The following is a 15,523-nucleotide window of genomic DNA, read 5'->3' as shown; positions in this document are numbered from 1 at the left end:
CTACATGTCACCTGATGCAGTGACTTTAGATGGCCCTCTGTGACTAATGGTGCTGCAGTGATGTGTCAGTAGAGGATGGAGGCACTGGACTGAACTACAGTAAAACTGAGAAAGAGAGAGAGAGATACTGTATAGTGTGAGAAAGAGAGAGAGAAGTTGCTGACAGAGTCTTGCAGTGATATAGCAGGGTGAATGAAGTGGCTTACTGGCTGTGTGTGTGTGTGTGTGTGCGCGCGTGTGTGTGTGTGCGTGCGTGCGTGTGTGTGGAGATAACGATTAGTATGAAACCATCTGATGTTTCTAAGCAAAATAACATAATCTGACACACAAGCTTCAGTACACACACACCCACAGCACTCCTGCGTTGTGCGTAATATATTGTCATGTCTGTCACCCATTTGACCTACCAAAGTCAAACTGTAAAAACGTCCAAATGTGGACTGTGTTTTAACACCTCCATCTTAGTCGGAGAGCAGGCCTGATATGAGGCCGTCTAAAGTGGATTATAGCTCGGCAGCAGTGTGTGTGTGTGTCCATGTGCAGTACTGTATGTGTCCATGTACTGCATGTGTGTGTGTCACATTTGAGAGGGGACTTAATGTTTGCAGCAGTTCTTTTTACACTTTAGCAGTTGCAAATGTAGGAAACACAGGAGGCTAAAGTGACAATGGCAAAGCAGATAGGGGCCGAATGTAATTCCAGTTTTAGCTGCACTCCTCTGACTCCCTCCCCTCCTCCTTCCACTGATTTCTCATCCTTGGAAGGGGGTTTATACTCTGGCTAAGTGCACTTTATCTGATGAGCCAGTTGGAAGAGGCAGCTATGATATTGTGCACAGCTACAGTATGAATCAACAAATCAATCAGTCATGCAGTCAATCAATCAATGAAACACACAGTCAACTGTTCTGATATTTGCTGCATAAGCTTTGGCACTGCAGAGGCAAAATGGTTCTGAAAGGAAACAGATCCTCTGATCAGAGAAATATTTAAGCTGTTGAACTCAGCTGTGAGCCAAGTCTATAGTGCACACTAATAGTATACAGTATGATCGTAGCTCATGTCATAGCATACTGTCTTTGCAGTTAAGATACAAAGAAATCTGTGTAGTTTCTAGTTTAGAACATGAAATGAGCATTGCTGATAATATTCCATATTTTTCTTATTGTCAAAAAATACATGTCCGGTCCGTCTATCTCATTTCTGCCATTAATCTATGCTATGTAATTTTCCAAAACACAAAAAATGAGGAAATGTTTATTAATCTATTGCTGAAAGTAGTTTCTAAAATCGTTCCTCCTTTGGGGCCTACTTTCAAGGATTTACATCCTCTGCAGGAATAAATTGGCTTGAGGCTGAAAGGTCTTATGGAAGTAAGAAGAGTATTAAGAGATGGACTGACATCATCTTGGAGAAAAAAAGTGAATTTAGTATGATGGCTGAATCCAGGTTGAACACTATGTTGTCAAAACCTGTTTGGATTTGCAGCCCAGCTTCAGACCGGCCATGATGCAACAACTAGAACAATCTTTGCAGATGCACAAAAGTGGACACATTTTTTGACATCCAATAAGCCGCTCTTTTGTTCGATTCTTAGAAGTTTCCTTCTTTGCTGAATTTTAGACACCAGTTCCTTTGTATGCATGTCAACTTCACTGAAGATGAGAGGTAAAGCAGCCAGTCTAGGCTATCACATCAGCAGTTATAATATGTTAACTGAATGGACGAGAGCTACACTATCCTCAGTTATCCTCTGTCCTCCAGTAAACCAGTTACGGAGGGAAAAAAAAAAGCAGAGCCGGCACAGCGGCTGCGTACCGTTTGTCGATACGCATCCTTGAGGCATTCATCAAGTTTTACTGTTTTTACATGAGGGAATTTGAGACCGTTTGAGAGCAGAAGAGCACAGGGGAGGAAAAAACCAGTCATGGCTCATTGTCATGCTTAATCTTCAGGTCACCGACACCATCACCATGCCAACCCTTGCTATTGCCATGGAAACCGGCTTTATTGCATCGACAGGTTAGAGAAAAGCCCCCCTCACCCAGGTATGGTGTGCTTGGTGTGTATCTTTGTGTGTGTGTGTGTGTTTAACAACCCTACACTGCACTTGTCTTGTAATCACTTGTGCCCTTTGAAAGACACTTGCTGCGATTGATCGTTACTCATAAAGGAAGACTAATAGATCCAGGAAAAAGCTGGTTATATAACCATTGACTGGAAAAACCTTTTTCCATGCCATGTAATGGACTACAATGTTTCCCTAATTTCAGGTAATAAGGTTGAGATGAAGAGTCTTTATATAGATGGTACAAAACCAGAAATAAATAAAAGCAATATGGATTAAACTAGATATCAATGGTATTTTGAAACCGTATGTGAAGCATTTCGAAAGAGGTTTCGAGTTGTTGCACAGATCTTCTGTTGCAGCAAGAAATACACACGAGTTGCAAGTCACTCCTGTTTGTTTCCTCAGCAGGAACCTGTTATTCCCACCTAGAGCTGCAGTCCCAGCCTTGTTTTCCCCACCTACCTGTCTTTATCTCTACAGTGGAAGCATATCACACCCCCTCCATTTTCTTTGACATCAGTAATCAGTGTAGCTGTAATTTTGCTTCATCCTTTCTTCTCTTCACCCCTCTTCTACTCACTGATCCAATACTTTGGGATTTGTGGCAGCTGTTGTAGACCATCCTCTTACTACCATGTGGATGTGTGTATGTGTGTGTGTTAGGTGGGGAGACAGAGGTATTTGAGAGGAGGGGGAAGGGAGGTCCTTAGTGGTTGTAGGTGATGAACAGTGTGTTGAGACATGCAGTGGTTGCATGTCAACAAATGAATTTGAAGATACAGAAGAAATTAAGGGAAATAAAGCATAGGAGAGACTGGGATTTGCCTGAGCCAAGTACACACACACAGACTTATTGTATTTTATTGCAGAACCAAGTAGACTCTAAATTCTGCTGACGTTTTCCTCGTCTGCACATATATATCTAGGTCTTACACCCTGTAAAAATAAACAACAGTACTCTGGAGATGGCCCAGACAACCCAGAACTGTCATAAACGAGGATCCAAGTCCCTGATCAAAGAACCCACTGCCGCTGCTGCCATGCCAGGCTCCCCGGTGCCGGAAACGGGGCCGGCTGGCCTGCGTGGTGACAACGGGGAGCTGGGCTGCAGGGATCGCAGCAGCTGGCTCTGACATTTCTGAATGGGACTTAATTATGTGGCACTGTTGTGGGCTTCTCAACATAAAATCCTACATTTGCCACTGAGAGTGGACCGCGAGAATATGCCATTAAAGATTTAACCAGCCAGATGGGTAGGCTGTTCGTGTGTGTGTCTCTTGAGTGTATGGTTGTCTGGAAGGGTGTAGTGCCTTCATCGCCCAGTGTTAGAGAGCATCCCAAATGATTTGCCATCACAGGACAGAAAATGCTTTGGGTCAAGATGCATCTGTATGTGCCTGTGCAGGTGTGTTTGACAACAGGAGAGAAGAAGAAAGGCGTATCAGAGGGGGAAAGTGTGTGTGTGTGTGTGTGTGTGTGTGTGTATGTGTGTACCTGAGGTTATGTGTGCCTATTTTCCCTCAGTGTGTTGTGGGGGATTGCCTGGGGTCAGCTGAGGTTAAGATGGTGAAATTGCAGCAGGGACAGGGGGCGGAGAGGCTGATGGGAATGAATGAAATCAGTGCAGCATGTACGACACTACACTAAACACCAAACCTGCAGCACAAAAGGAAGGGCTGTATCACTTCTTTTTACCTCAGATCTGATCAGTTCAGCCCAGTTAGGCCTGACTGAGCTTACACTGTACCACATCCAATGTCTCAGGACCTTTAGAGGCCATACCATCAAATTTCATGATGCACTGTAAAACCTCTGCACAAGGACAAAAAAGTAATCAGGAGAAAAATCTTAAGCTTCTAGTGTGCCAAGAATATGAGAGAATGATGATAGTACAGGAATCAATACCAAAGTACCCAGGCAATATTTGTAATCAATACTATATTGTTACAATATTAAAGCACATTGGGAAAGAGTAAGTGTGGACACAGTAAAGTAGATGGACAGAAGATGTGAAAAGAAATAGTCTTCCTAAAAATAAATAGCAGCAATACTGAACAAAAAAATCTATATATACAACAGTATATATGGCCTACAAACCTGCCTCTAGTTCAGGAAAACCAACCCTGTGTGCTGGTCACATGACATACTCTACTCTCTGCAACATAAATCCAGCGCCCCCTGTGGCAGAATGGTCCCTTTAATCTGTCCGTGCCGTGCCTGCTTTTTATTTGGTGCTAACAAAGTGATCAGTTGCCAACTTTTCTGCAAATGTTTAAGGCAGATGCTGCTGCAGTTAATACAGCATTTCATAGGAAGCGTTTTGCTTGTGTTTGTATGTGTTTGCAGGTTTTTCTTGGCTCTTCGTGAAATGTTTGTCCTGACTTAAAGACACAATTTCAAGGCAGACTGAACTGGCTTTGTAGTGACTGTGCTTTGGGACAATGGCAACTCACCCCCTTACTTCACTAAGGTAAGTGACAACATTTCCTGCTTGTGCTAACGTGTCAGCTGATGTCTTGGCCCTGTTCAGTTGAGTGTTTGTGTGCTTAGTGAGTACTTTCTGCAACAGTGCTTCCTGGTTTGTATTTGCTTTTGAGTAGATATGCCTGTGAATTAGGTCATATATGTCCTGCTGTATGTGCAATACTTCTATTTGAACTTAGTGTGAATTAATTTCAGTTCCTCTTGTTGTTTGGCGTGTGCTTCATGATGCTTTCGTGCTGCGTTTTGAAGAGGTGCTGTATGGATGCTCATTTTGATAACAAAGCTTAACTCCAGATTCCATTCACAAGCTTTCTTCAAATCTTTAAAGTCCTCATCTGCACATGGAGTTTTCTTATTTGTCATGTAGATAAAGCAATACTCATGTTTGACTATTAGAAGGCAGTACTGGTCCATCACCATTAGATTCCACCTAATGGCTGGTGTCAGGGTCTGTATCTGATATGGTGGCTGGGGTTCAGTTTATTCTCTTCACACCACAAATTCAGCTGTACTGAGGTGTATGCTAATGCTAATGAGGAGCACCATCCTTAGATGCTCAGTATCAGCTCACACTTGAGTGAGAGAAGCAGGAGGAAGCAGTGTGTGCAGGGTGGAAGAAATGCAAAATGCAGTCTGGGGTTGGGAACCAGTGGTGGCCAGGGCTTCTGTCCTACCCATAATGCATTACTTTTCCCTCTTATCTCCCACCTCAATTTCAACCTCTAGAAACAGATCTGTTCCATTTGAATAATTCACCATCAATTTATCTTCCCGTTGTCTTCTTCTCTTCACTCCTGTCATCATCCTTCCCCATCCCCATGCCTGACTTTTTTTTCCTTTTGTGTGGCCTAAAATTATCTAGAAAGGTCACTAAAATGTCAGCATTAATTACTCATCATGCCACTCTCTCTGTCCTCGCAGATGTTTTCACATAACTCATTTGTACAAGTATAACTTTTGATTTGAATGGGTTTTTAGTCATTTACAATATGCTTGCAAGATATTTTTGCCTTGTTTGCAGTCTAGAAAAAAAAAAGTTTGTTTCTGCTGATGTACTCTCAGAAGCAACAATGGCCTTTAACAACTGTGCATGTTAGAAAGAAGATAAAAGTGTATTCTAAATAATCTACTTCTCCACTGTCAAAGACACATGCATTGCTTAAACACAGATCTTGCATACGAAAGATGCAACAAAACGATTCGATGTTTCACTGCTATTTTTCTAATGTGATCAAGGCAGGGCTTATAAAAAGGCTGAACAGGTCTGCAAGAAAAATGTGATTTCACTCCTATTAGGTAGTTTCACAGTTTTCACATCTTCAAAAGCAGGATGCCTGGGAACAATCCAGTCTTAATGCCATATCTCAGCCACGTAATGAGACAGGGAGAGACAGCAGAAAAACCAGACCAGATTGTGCCAGATTTTCTACTTATCATGTAAAGTGTGGACAAAAACAGTGTAAACTTAGATAAGCCTAGACACATTACACTAACAAAGTGCGTAATACTCACAACAAAACACGGTCCCGCTGAGGTCTTTAGACATTCCTCCAGCAGCTTCATTCTGAGTCGCTGCAGCTCTGGACTGTCCCACTCCTCTGGATCTACGCCCCAGTACAGGTCCACCACCTGAAACCACAAACACACATAAGCCAAGTGTTATGTTACCTTACTACCTGCAAACAAATTTGTTGTAGGCACTGTGGTTACCCTTTCGTAGGATCTTTGTTCTGCATCTCTAAATAGAAAAGTGTTTCAAGGCCTTAGTGAAATATTTCTACTATAGAAAAGAATCAATAACAACCACTTTCTGCAGCTCACAACAAAACAAGCTAATGATGGAGTTTCTTGAAAAACAGGGTATACACTTGCTGCTTACAGAAGCGATTTGCTGTTGCAGGACAACCCTTTAAGACACATTGCAGGCTCCTGCAAAACAGCCAATATTTATGGGAACTGCAAAACTTATAAATATGTTTCATTATGTTTCATTACAATCAAACATAGGGTGGTACGTTTCTGTGCACAGGCTGAAATGTAACAGACTTTAAAGCAACATAAGGGCAGCTGATGCCAAGTTTTGGGGTATAAGAGTATAATTAAACAAAAGCCAAACAGCTCAGCTGAGGATCAGTAGGCTTAAACTCTAAATCCTCAGTTGAACTGGTGCCATTGCTGTTTTCAACACTGACTAAAACACTCACACCTGGGAGGTATTTCAGAAATTATGTTTAGCAAACTCCGAATTTAATGCTTACACCTGAGATGACAAATTCTGAGATGGAAAATTTAGAGTTCTCAGTTCCAGATCAAGAATCACTGAGCATGTTCCCTCAGAATTAAATGTGTGTGTGGTGCTTATAAACAGCTATCATCAACAAAGCTCCAATACTAGGACTCATTATGGAAATGGTTAGATAGCTTAAAAGGCAGAGCCACCGTTTTAATCCAGTGGAGCTAGAAATATTAATGTGTGTGACACTGCACATTGATCTTTGAAAAAACAGTGTCACCAGTTAAAATGCCTGAGTTAGAGAAAAGAGTCAATAACTTAACACCATTAATTTTTATTCAGTGCAGTTGCAGACTTGAATTTCCTTAATGGATGATAAAACTGCCTGTAACTACAGTTTTTAAATCTTCAGGTATTTTCAACCCTGCTGCAATCATCCTTCATAACTATTCACACAATCTCTAATATTCCGTCACAATTATCAGTCTCAAATGATATTTATTATATGGAATACCTCCCTGGTCTGAAAAGCACTGTGCCATACTCAGGATCAGACACAAGCAGGGAGGAGTGACTGAACATACGCTCACATGCCACAGGAGGGGGTCTCCCTCAACACATCTGTCACAAACTTTAGCAGCTCACACAATTTCCACTGTAAACATGCCACAGGGGGAATCTCCCAGTGGAGGAGAGAAGGGTGAGTAAACACCTGTAAATGTGTGTGTGGCCCACACCCACACTGCTGCTGGCTTGGGATCGTCTAAAATCTCCAACCGGCAGCTCCCTGGAATGCCGATAGCTTGTATTTTAGATGGCTGGCCAGGGCCTGACAAGTGGCTTACAATAAAAGACACGTTATGCCTGATGGCCTTTGGTGCTTGGAGGATCAGGTTTCAGTCATGCATAATGTGCGTGGTCACATAATTCTTCCGTTCTTCTCTCCTGTAGTTATCGATTGTGTTGGTCTGTCTCTGTGGCATCGGTGTTCGGGGAGTAAAAAGTAGAGGGCTTTGCAGGGGGATGAGGCGCAAACACAGTGATTCAGCAGCGAGGTCTGCGGTTTTTCCTTCATGCTCTGCTGCTCATCAAACTAGCCAGCTCAAATGAGTTCAGCCTGGCACATTGACTGACACATCCACAGGGTGGCAGAGAACAGCAGTGACTGGCAGGCCTGCATAAGCAGACAGAACTGAAATTGAGAGTGTGGGACTTTTCTTTGACAGTTTGGGAGACATTCAACTCTCTCATTATTGGTAGGAGCAGCAGGAGGGCTGGAGCTACACCTCAGCTCATCTGCTTGAATGCTGTTGTCCACCTGTGAGCAGCTGTGTGACTATGGAAGGACGCAGCTGTCAAATAGCTTATTTCTTCCAAAGCCCAGAACTGCAAAAATATATATTTTTTTTATTTACAATCAATCTGGTGGCTTCTAGTCTCTTTGCCTTGTGACAACAGTGTGTAGTCCTTGTACACTGTGTCTACTGGAAGTGATGCTAGTTCCATTAAAAGCAGTTTTGTGCAGCAGAAATATATAGTCTGCTCCTGATCTTTTGACCATACAGTATCACAACCCTTCAGATTTACAAGCAACCTCTTAGGAGGATCCTGAACCACTGGATTAGTCTCTTTACTGAACTAATCAACCTGAAAATATTCAGTTTCAGTCCAAATTGGAGATTAGGTTTCTGTATGTAAACTGATTGTTTTGGCACTTCTAATGTACAAATGATGTGTTCATGTGCCATACAAAATGCAAACAGGTTAATTAGGTACTGTTACATGTCCTCGACCACCAAAGGCTTTTACTTTGGAAAACAAAAATCTGCCCCCTCACTAGTGTTGTGGAAACTCATAGCTTAGCATCAGTCATGGTGTGTCAGTGTCACTAATCTGGTTCCAACTTCCAACGCATGTGTGGGAGACTGCAGTCAGCCTTGTCTCGACAAGTACCAGAGGGAGGGGGAATGAAATGAGGTGTGCGCCTCCGCGAACAATGGGTTTCTACTGGGTTTCAGCAGGTGACTTGAGAGGTGCACGGTAATTAAAAGCTAAATGGAGACATTAGTCATATCTATTCGCTGTGTGCATGCATGTGGAGAGGATATGCTGATTGAATTTGCCCCATCACCTGCCGTGCTTCGCTGGAGTACTTAAAAATGAAGGAAAAAGAAACAAGAAAGGTTTATCCAAAGTAGGCAAGGACACATGAATGGAGTTAGGTGTTTGGACAGGGTATTAGTGAAGGAGGGTTTTTAGTGAAGGAGGCACAGTTAGAGTAAGAAAAAGCTCCTGTGGGACTGGATTTGGCTGGAAATGTTTCACAGCTTCCTTATTTCTTTTCGCCCTCCTTCTCTCTTTCCCTTTCAGCCAACTTCATCTGCTCCTCTCTCTCTGATTACATGGAAGTTGGGGGTGCCATTACTTACGTAAGAGACGAACTTCCTGCTAAGCAGCTTTCCGTTGCCCTTGGAAGGCGTTTGCCCATGGCGGGTCAAGTGTAGGAGAGACCGTTTTTATGTATTGAATGCTAGACTATTAGACTTTGGGATTATGCCCAAGATGCCGGGGAAGAAAGGGCATGAAATCAGGCAGGAAAAACCCCAGAAACAGAAAGACTCTAAGGGGAAAAAACTACACTAAATATAGACACAGCACCAACATAAACATATCTGAAGCTCCCCACTGCAGGCAATTTTGTAGTAAATCTCTAAGAATGTTTGATGAGTACAGCTTTCTCAGCCCATGCAGAAAGTGCAACAAATCCCTGTCCATAAATGACAAATTTGCAGTGAAAAATAAAATGAAAAGACAGCCCCAGAGTAAGTAGATTTGTGCCTTTAATGCTAGCTTGTAATGAATGCCATGTTTTACGTATTTCACAAGTCTCCCTGCTGTGATAAGGTCAGTTTTACTGTATGAATCTAATAAGTTGATTCAGGTTGTCAGTGATGAGCACTGGTGGAAGTTTTGCACAGTGTTTCAGTGGTTGTAGCTCAGTGATCACCTTTAAAACCAAACACAATCTAGAGCCAGTGTTTGGTTCATCTGTTCTGGGCTACTGTATGAATATGGCAGCGCAACATGGCTGCCTTCATAAAAGGAGACCCGCTCCCTATATGTGGATTTAAAAGGGTCATTCTAAGATTAAGAAAATGCAGCTCTTGATATTACACACTATTGACAACATATTTATAAATAATACTCCATTTCTAATAGATCACTCTAAACATTTCACATTGAACCTTTATTGGGAGTTGAGATTTGTTTATTTAATGGCACCCAAGCCAAGGGAATCTAAATAGGAGCAGGCCCAACTTGGAAGCTACTCAAACCAATAAGTAAACTCTCAAGGAAAACTAATCACAGTATTGTTGACCAGTGCAGGTGTGTTGTGAAGCAGTAAACAAAGCACTTATTTGGCCGATGATTGAAAATAATTCTACTTCTGCAGAAACACTCTCCACAAAGGAGGCTCAGAGAACAAACGTGAACCATAATTAAAGTAATCAAAATTCACTTGTTCCCATTTTTTTCTGGTACTCTGACATGATACTCGAATACTCTAATATTGCCTGGGACACTGCCAAGATGAGATTTAAGATTCATATTGTGTGTCAAAATATCAATACATATTCGACTATATATCCCTCGTCTCTCAGCTGCCTATTAGCTCAATCAATTTGGAAATTTCTAGTCACAAATAAGTTACAATAATATAAAATATGTTTTCAAGTCCAGCAAAGTCTTGTAGAAACTGTGTATCTTGGGACACACAAACTGTTTTGCATTTAAACCAGTCAAAAAACACAACAGCATATACAAGTTAACTCTAATGGTGTAAACACACTGCATGCACTGGGGAGACCAGTTGCTCCAAGTCCATTCATTTCTCTAATCAGAGAAACATTGCCTGTAGTATATCATTTGGGTAACATCACTCTCTTTCAGCCAGTGAATTAACTGCAGATGGTGCCTCTTCAGTCTGGCCACTGGGTAAAAGAAGGCTGAAAGGAAATAAACCTGCCTAAGGGCAATGAAAAAAGTGAAGGTGTTTCTAGAAAGTACAAGGAAAATGAACGTAAACAATTCTGCAGTTTAATCATAAAGATTAGTTATTCAAACATCTTCCCTTAATTTAAAATCAGGTCTGTCAGTTTCATTAAAAAAAAATTCAACCAACCACATTTGAACCATTTGTCTATCAGATTTTGCAGAAATATGTCCTGAGCTGTTTTTATGTTTATCTTTGCTGACGTACGTGGGCATGCTGATGTTTCTGTAGAGACTGATTAGAGAAAACAAGAGTGAGAGCAGGACAGTGAATAGAGATGATAGAAAAATGAGGGACACAAAATGAAAAAAGGGGCAGCCAGGTAAACAGATGAAAGAGTGATGAATAAACAGGCCCTATGCAATACTCCATGCTTTGAACTGATTCTCTTTTTCATGTGTTTTTGTTAAAAAATATATAGTCATGCTTTAGATTTCACATCATAAAGTGGAGAAGAAGATTACTTGTCAGTAAAAACTATTTAATAGCCTGTGAAAAGGACAAAAATAAATTCATAGCTTTTAAATTTATGAGTGGTGACATATTCTAGGAGTGCTGCGTCTTTTCTGAGAAAACCAAATTGACAGGTGTATCCCCTGTCTTTCATAAGTGCAAGCATAATAGACTACATGAGCAGGCCTTTTTAAATCATTATGAAATGTCGTCTCACCCCTCAGCTCATCTCCCATCTTGCTGCTTGTGCTGTGAGCTGGAAAAGATGCCTGAGTGACAGCCGCTGGACACAGCTACTGTATGGCCAGGAAACTTTTATTATAATTGCACTGTCTGTGTGTGTGTGTGTGTGTGTGTGTGTGTGTGTGTGTGTGTGTGTGTGTGTGTGTGAGAGAGAGAGAGAGAGAGAGAGAGAGAGAGAGAGAGAGAGAGAGAGAGAGAGAGAGAGAGAGAGAGAGAGAGAGAGAGAGAGAGAGAGAGAGAGAGAGAGAGAGAGAGAGAGAGAGAGAGAGAGAGAGAGATGGCCAGTGGGTTTGGCAACCATAGAGAGGTCAGAATACATTATTAACAGAGCTGCTGGGATTCAGTTTAACTCCTGCATGTGGGAGGAAGTGACTGTATTGTAACAAGATGATTTATGAGTCCAAGAAATGCAGTATGGGTTAACATAATGGAAATAGGGATTTTAGAGATGAACTAGATGAAAAATGCACATTCCCTCAATAAAAACAGGACTAAGGAGTGAATTTATACACTAATCCTGTTCTACTAATATTGCAATGGCATCTTTATCATCATCCCTGTAATAACACAGTGGTTTTATAAGTGTCTACCAAATCCTACATTACTGCCTTCATGGTGAAACTTTACTTTTCTCTTTTTAGTAAAAGTTGGTGTACCCTCATTGGTATATATAGGTGGACAGAATATTATAAACATGTATACTGTTTTTAAGACATAACCCAAAAGGACATTAACATCGCCCAAGAGCCTGCCTAGCCACCAAATTAAAAACATGCATTTAAAACTGTCAAATCTATTAATCAATATGACTGGTTATAAAAAAGATGAGCCCAATGACGGGCAATAAATGACACATAAAAAGAGCCCACTGAATACTATTAAACCTGATAATAATTAGATCTATTCCCAAATGTGATCAACCAAAATAAACCCACATAGAGAGTATAACAATATCTGCAGCAGCATGATGTACAACCAGGTAACAAGCAGCCACGGTGAATAGAACACATACATTCATTTTACCCTGCAAAGCACAATTCAGTCTACTCTAGTCTCGTGCCAAGAACCCACTTTTCTCCTGTGCTGATTGTAATATAGCGAGGATCTCACTCCCATCTTTCTTTAGGAGTCAGATCCAAGTTACCAACATCAGCAGCAGTTACAGATGTGCTAAAACCTCATCTGACCCTGATGCTATTTTTGGCATCACTCCTGCATTTCCTCTCTGCATCTTTGTGTCTGTTTTTTTTTAACTGAGACTACGAATAAGTGGTCAAAGAGCAGGAAGCACAGCTATAGTAATGGTGAAAAGGGATCACAGAGCTAGATTCCCCAAACCACTTCTGTGCACTGAATGAGGTTGCAGCCGTCAGGCCCCTGGGCTGGATTTCCGTGCCCTCTTCCTCCCTCTATTCCTCCCTCCATCTCCTGCGATCCCTCTCAAGTCTCTTAAGTGAAGGTTCTGGTTGGAAACTGAGTCAAGTGATGAGGGACTGTGGAGAATTGGGTTTCATCAGTTTGGCATATGTGTGTCAATGTGTGCTGGCGGATGTGTGTGAGAGACAGTGCGTGTGTGTGTGAAAGTGGAGGCAGCATTGCACATGAATTACAAATCAAAGCAAAAAATGAATGCAACTGGAAAAAGAATCTACTCACACTACAAGATATTGTAAAATCATATATGATGAATCAAAACCGAAATGTGGACTTGAATAGTTCACAACACTATCGGGCTCCAGTAAACTAGGCTTTTAGCTAAGGTGCCAATTCTCACATGGTGTGGGTGAAGATGCGTGAGGGGTTCGGGTGGAGAAGGAGGACGGAGAGGGGAAGGGGAGTGAGTCATAGTATTAACTCCCTGGCCTTCTGCATAATCATTTCAGCTCATGCTTCATTACAGTGAACTGAATCACCAGACATACATGTGGCCACAGCTACTGGAGCCACTGAGACTCTGTCTGGCTTTACTAGAATTACCTTGCATTTCTCTGTCACCCAGATATCTGGCATATGTAGGGATGTGTGTCATATTGTTCTGTTTGGACCGTTTGACTTTTTATGAGTGAGGTTTTTAATACTGGCCATCTACTTTTAGCCAAGAAAAGTCTGCCTGCAGCAGGTGCAGGACATGGTTGCTATGTGCATTGGTTTGGAGCTTTATGATGGATGTTGAATGGTCTATGGTATTCTTTACTGAGCTAATTTAGTTCTATAGCAAGGTTTGTAATGCAGTTTCATTTACAATACAAGTTGCATGTGTGTAAACGTGCGCAGTGTTTAGAATATGGTAGACTGGAACTGGCACTAAGTGTAGCTAAGATTCACAACAATAATAGTGATACAGTGAAATGTAATCATTGCTTATGAATTGTTTCATGTGAGTAAAGAAATCCGTCATTTCCAGTTGCTGGTCTAAGAATGTAGTGCTCCTGATGTAGTTATGTTGCTGTCAAAGTAACTAATGCAAATGCATGGATAATTTCCCATAATGCTCTAAACACTCATTCTGAACAATACTGTAAAGTCATGTTACAGCACCTTTGGATGTGCACTGTGCTTGGAGCTGTTTACGATCCAAACATACATGAAATGAGAATTAGCTCTCGACACCTCAATCACTGCAGCTTATGAAACATTTCAAGGGTCACAAGTCCCTGTGTTGGAAACAAATCTCCTCAAATCCATCCAGGAACAATCTGTGGCAAAAATCTCCCCCTGACTGGAGGGCTCTCGTGGATTTGTTAAGCAAACAAACCTGATAGCAATCTTTCCATGTACACTGATGCTGATTAGCAATGCAAATTATCTTGATCAGTGGACACCGCAAAGCGAGTGCAGCAATTCTCTGAAAACAACAACAAAAGGAAAGCCCTTGCATCATGCTGCCTTATTCACAGCAAGATTTGTGCCAGCCTTTGCTGATGGAAGCCTTATCTCTGCTGGCCTTCTGTCTGCTTAAAGGGACAGAAACCTCTGCATCAGCTCAGGGGGGCCCTCCAGGCTCTGACAGCTGTGTAAAGCCATAATGTTGGATTTGGAGGCATGTACCAGTCAGCACTGACAAATTACAGCTCTGAAAATTCAGGTGTCATGAGTCACAGGAAGTTTAGACGGAAAGAAAAAAAGCCCATGAATGAATGAAAAAAGTTACCTGAAATTCAATGCCATAGTTCTCCCTGCAGAAGTCTCGTAGTTTGGGGTAGACGTGCTCTTTTAGGGCGTTCCTCTCTGCTTCTGTGTCTGTAAACACATGAGGGAACCTTAAGGTATTCTGTTAGCATATATGAAAATGAAAACATTAAGCACTTGTATATACTGTAAGATTACAGAAATGTGCAGAGAATTTTCCCAATAGTAGTTTTGTCTATTAAACTTCAGAAAATGAAAAATGCCCAGAACCGTTTCCCAATTTCTCCAAAATGCTTGTTTTGATTCAGTAGCTCCCCATGTATTTAAGCAGCTGTTGTGTATGACGAGGAGCAGCAGCGAGTCCTAACCTACCAGCACAGAGAACAAGCTAAATTTGCCATTTTTGCTTAAGAAAATTCCAAGTAACAGATCTTTAATCACCTCTTACATTTCTCATACAAATATTAAAGCCCAATTATATTTAATTTCTAAACATGCTTTTCACACCTGTATAAAAAAAGATTACCTGGAAGAGCAAGGGCTGACAAATACTGTTAAAGAGGTGAAATTATGCAGCATCACAAGGGCAGCGATCATATTGGACAGTCAGTGTCACAGAGTGAGTGCCGGCGGCTTCTTGTTGTGTCCCACTTTTCTCCTCCCTCTCCTCTCTTTTTCACTGTCTTCCAAATGGTTACTGTAATTTATTTGGACAGACCCAGTCTCTTTCCCCATGTCTTTTTCTGAAGGCTGTGGATGGATAGTTAAAAACAGAACATGCCCAACACAGAGGCCCTGTGTGACCAAGTAGCTGACAATTCTAGTAGCACGTGCACGCGCACGGTGGGCGACGCGCA

The 15,523-nt window shown here is 41.6% G+C and overlaps 1 protein-coding gene across 1 annotated transcript in view; it reads right to left on the bottom strand.

Annotated features, from left to right (window-relative positions):
• Nucleotides 1–15,523, bottom strand: part of nwd2 (NACHT and WD repeat domain containing 2) — a 35,151-nt gene that overhangs the window by 13,230 nt on the left and 6,398 nt on the right. The window contains exons 2-3 of the mRNA XM_026312566.1: nucleotides 14,689–14,777; nucleotides 6,067–6,183 (exon numbers count right to left, since the gene is read on the bottom strand). Coding sequence (XP_026168351.1) covers nucleotides 6,067–6,183; nucleotides 14,689–14,777 — 206 coding nt within the window. The remainder of the gene's footprint in view (nucleotides 1–6,066; nucleotides 6,184–14,688; nucleotides 14,778–15,523) is intronic.

Source organism: Mastacembelus armatus, chromosome 18 (assembly GCF_900324485.2).
Source record: "Mastacembelus armatus chromosome 18, fMasArm1.2, whole genome shotgun sequence".
In the NCBI taxonomy this organism is placed as follows: domain Eukaryota; kingdom Metazoa; phylum Chordata; class Actinopteri; order Synbranchiformes; family Mastacembelidae; genus Mastacembelus; species Mastacembelus armatus.
This window is presented reverse-complemented; position numbering and strand designations above follow the sequence as displayed.